General features: G+C 32.8%; 1 protein-coding gene across 1 annotated transcript; it reads left to right on the plus strand.

The window, feature by feature from the left end:
• The first annotated feature begins 904 nt into the window (after nucleotides 1-904).
• Nucleotides 905-1,549, plus strand: LOC111399998. The gene has a single exon (XM_023027479.1). It carries the CDS (start codon nucleotides 905-907, stop codon nucleotides 1,547-1,549), a length of 645 nt encoding a protein of 214 aa, XP_022883247.1.
• Nucleotides 1,550-3,922: the final 2,373 nt, after the last annotated feature.

Consider the following 3,922-nt stretch of genomic DNA (forward strand, 5'->3'; position numbering starts at 1 on the left):
ATAAAAAATTTTATTTGTGACCTCAAAATAATCTGTGACCTATAAAAATTTTTATTTGTGACCTCGAAATAATCGATAATCAATTAATTTGATAATATGTGATCAATAAATATATAAATGTGATCATTAATTATATAATTGTGACTTTGTTATATTTAATTAATAAATATTTTTTATTAATTAGCTAAAACCTGAGTTTTCCATTTGGAAACTTGACACCTAAAAGTTGAATTGTGTGAAAGTTAACACCTGACTTGAAATTTTCCCTTTTCTCGATTACCCAACTATAATATGGCTCAAGTTGCTCAACTTTAATTTTCGAATACGACCTTAGCTTATGAGCCTGGTTGGGCCTTGAAAATTATTTATATGGTGGACCTGATTGCACAACATATAGATAATAAATGAATACTAATTGTGGATCCTAAATAGTGCAGGGTTATAATAAAATGCTTGATTTTGACCATTAAATTATAATGAGATTATAATTTTTCTCAAGCAAGCACCAATTACTAATGACAAAAGTTGAGAAATAAGTACTTAAAAGGAGGAAAAAAAAAGCACTAAAACTATGTGGTACAATTACTTGTAACAAAAGTTGAGAAATAGTTTATAAGTACTTTAAATTTTATAATAAGATCAACTTTTTATAAGAACTTAAGAGCTTATAACGGGATTAAGTACTTATAATTAAAGCTTAAACAAACATGGTGCTGGTGATGGATCAGATCTAAAAAAAATAAAAAATAAAAAGTCTCTTTCCGCGCACTAGATTCGAACTTATTCAAACCTGGAGGCCACGTCATGAAATTTATCCGTTACTGCTTCCAGAAGCTCATTTTTCTATTAATTAATTATTACTTATTATAAGTAAATTAATAATTCATCATAGAGAGCAACCAAAATGAGTGGCGGTGGACTGAGCAAGCTAGGTATTGCACTCACTATAATCTTTGTGATCTCACTGGTGGCGCTCTTAGCCGAATTGTTCTATGTATTGTGGCGCCGCCGTCTCTTCCGCCGCAAAAATCCACCACCCAGCGACCGCGAATTTCAACTGCCCCAATATTCTTCATCAGACTCTTGGTTTCCGTCAGCGATCTCCTCCAAGGATCTTCTCTACTTCTTCTGTGTAAGATCACAACCCCGTATTGAACTTAACTCCATTTCTCCGGCGAGTTCAAACGCGCCACCGGAAACGGAAGTTATCGACGTGTGGAAGCTTCAGAGAATGTGTGGACCGCCAAGATTCTTGTTCACCATCAAAGAAGAGGAAAAAGAGGACTTGGAATCGGTCGCTGAGAAATCATTGTGTTCTTCTGCTGAAAAAGAATCCAACAAAAGTAATAGCACTAGCATTAGAGAAAGAGTGACCTTGAAGGAATGTTTGGAGGTGGTAGAAGAGCCGCCCAAAGCCGCAATGGTGGTTAATGATCACGGTGACGGCGGCGGCGTCCGCGATGAGGCGGAGTTTCCAACTCCTTGTGACTCTCCTATGTATTTCACTCCTTTGGCTTCGCCGATTCACGAGGAGGTTAATGATAGATGAAAAGAAGAAAAAAACAGAGCCGATTACTTGGTAGAGGAACGGAGTAAAAGTATTTAAATATTAATCGCCGGCCGGCGATTTAGAGTTTCGTTCGACCTTTTTCTCTTGTACTTGGGAGTAGATTGTTGAACTATAGTTAAAGCTTTAGGCCCAATGTGCTCATATTTAAAAGTTGATGATCAACTTACTACTTAAGTAATAGATTGAGGGTCAATTTCGGCCATCATCATTAAGGTTTTCGAAGGTCACTTTAATGATCATTGAAGTATTTTTTTTACGAGAACGACCGCCCAAGTTTCTAATAGTTACAGTAATTGTCACTATGTGTGACAATATTAAGTGCTTATATGTTGCCAAATAATATTATTTATGATGCCACGTCACATACGAGGGCTTGTGAATTAAAAGCATGACAAGTTTTACTATAACATTTCTATAGAAATGAGTCTAAGTTTCAAGAATTTTGAATGTTACATCTTTTAGTCCTTGATTGATTCTCTTTATTTTCAAACACTTTATCACTCATTTTCAGTCATCCATTTGAATAATAAAATATTTTGCACATAAATTCAAAAGTTTTGCTTAGCCCTTGTTTGACAACCATACTTTTCAAACTATTTTTTTACATACTCATTTTTCATTACACAATATTTTATATGTAAAGCTAAAAAAATTTTCTACTTTTTAACCACACATTTTTAATAATATATTAAATACCACATCAAGTGAGAATCATTTGTTGGATGATTATAGCTATAGAATTCAATTATTTCAATAATATTTTATTTTTCATTTTTCAATATGTATTTAATTTATTTAACCATCTAGTTACTGTAACTGTACATGTCCATTTGACATATTCATTTCACGTGTGTACTGTTATTAATGTATGAATTTCCTATTATGAAATCTCAATGAATTAACATTCACATTCATTGAATTAATATTCATCTTCATATATTCATTTTAGTGTTTTTATTTCTAATTATAAGTTAATTAGAATTTTCACATTCAAGAATGCATTTCATTATTTACATCCATACATGCTAATTAACATCCAATTTTACTTAATTGAAAATTAAATAAATGATTTAACATTCATTCATGAGATGAACGCTAATGATTACTAAAAATCTGCACCTGCTGATATCCCGAACTTGAGGACTGTGAATGAGTATGATCGCAATCTTCTAGCACGTAAAACAAAGGCAATGAGGTGTGTTTCTCATTTCTCCACCGATACTTAAGTCAGAAAGGAAATTTGTCCATAAGACTATAAATTAGAAATAATGAAAACATACCTGAATAATGGGATATAGCCTCATATTTATAGAGATAGGTGGTACATTCCTAGTAGAATTAAGCCCCCGTTTGGCCCCCATTTTTTGGAAATGAAAATGGATAGAATAATATTTTTTTTTAAATGAGTGATTGAAAAAGAAAGAAATTTTTTTTGGTTTACACGTAATATTATTTCATAGAATATTATGTGATCGAAAATAGGAGAGAGAAAAATGGAATAGAATTTAATGGAGGTTAAATGGGAGCTAAGTTAGTTGAACATTCTTAATCTTATCCAAAAGAGTCCTACTTCTTGTAGGCGTTGGACTCGTGTTATGATTAGTTCCGATTGTTGTGAAGTAGTGCTACTGTTACAGTAGAATAACAAGGCATAAGAGTCCTAGGTTGAGCAGTTTAAGAGGGATTGGAATCCTTCTATAGCCATGATGCTTTTGGCCCCAAACAGGCAGGAACGAGGACAACATATCCTGACCCAGAGGACGTCTAAACCCTAATAGCTAGAATACTGAGTGTTTGTCCTCGGGTACTTGAGCACTCTAGGACTTGCATGGTAAAAGGATGAAAGGCGAGTCCTCAAGTCTCAATCATTGTCGGGGTTGCATAAAAGGTATGCATCATTATTAATTCTAAATTAATTAACATTCACGCAAATTCAAATATTACTTTTACAACACTTATAAATTATTTTTTAATGACGTGCAACCCAGGTTCAATGATGACTGGTTCTTTTAAAAATCATTATTCAAAACTCTTTTTTTTTTATACATTCTCCAAAAGTTCATTATTTAAAATATTATTTTTCCCCAATTTCTCTTCGTGCCCCCTATTTGATAAAATCTCTCTCTCTCTCTCTCTCTCTCTCTCTCTCTCTCTCTCTCTCTATATATATATATATATATAAATAAATAAATAATTTTTGAAGAATTTCTGGCTAAAATGTAGAAAATTTTTTGGATTTAAGTGAAAAATATTTATTTCTAAGAATGAGTGATTAAAAATGAGTATGAAAAAGGGGAATTTTTTTTTTTTGAAAGAATGCTCACTAATCAGGGGCTATGATGGGGGGGGGGG

This window comes from Olea europaea, chromosome 9 (genome assembly GCF_002742605.1).
Source record: "Olea europaea var. sylvestris chromosome 9, O_europaea_v1, whole genome shotgun sequence".
Lineage (NCBI taxonomy): Eukaryota > Viridiplantae > Streptophyta > Magnoliopsida > Lamiales > Oleaceae > Olea > Olea europaea.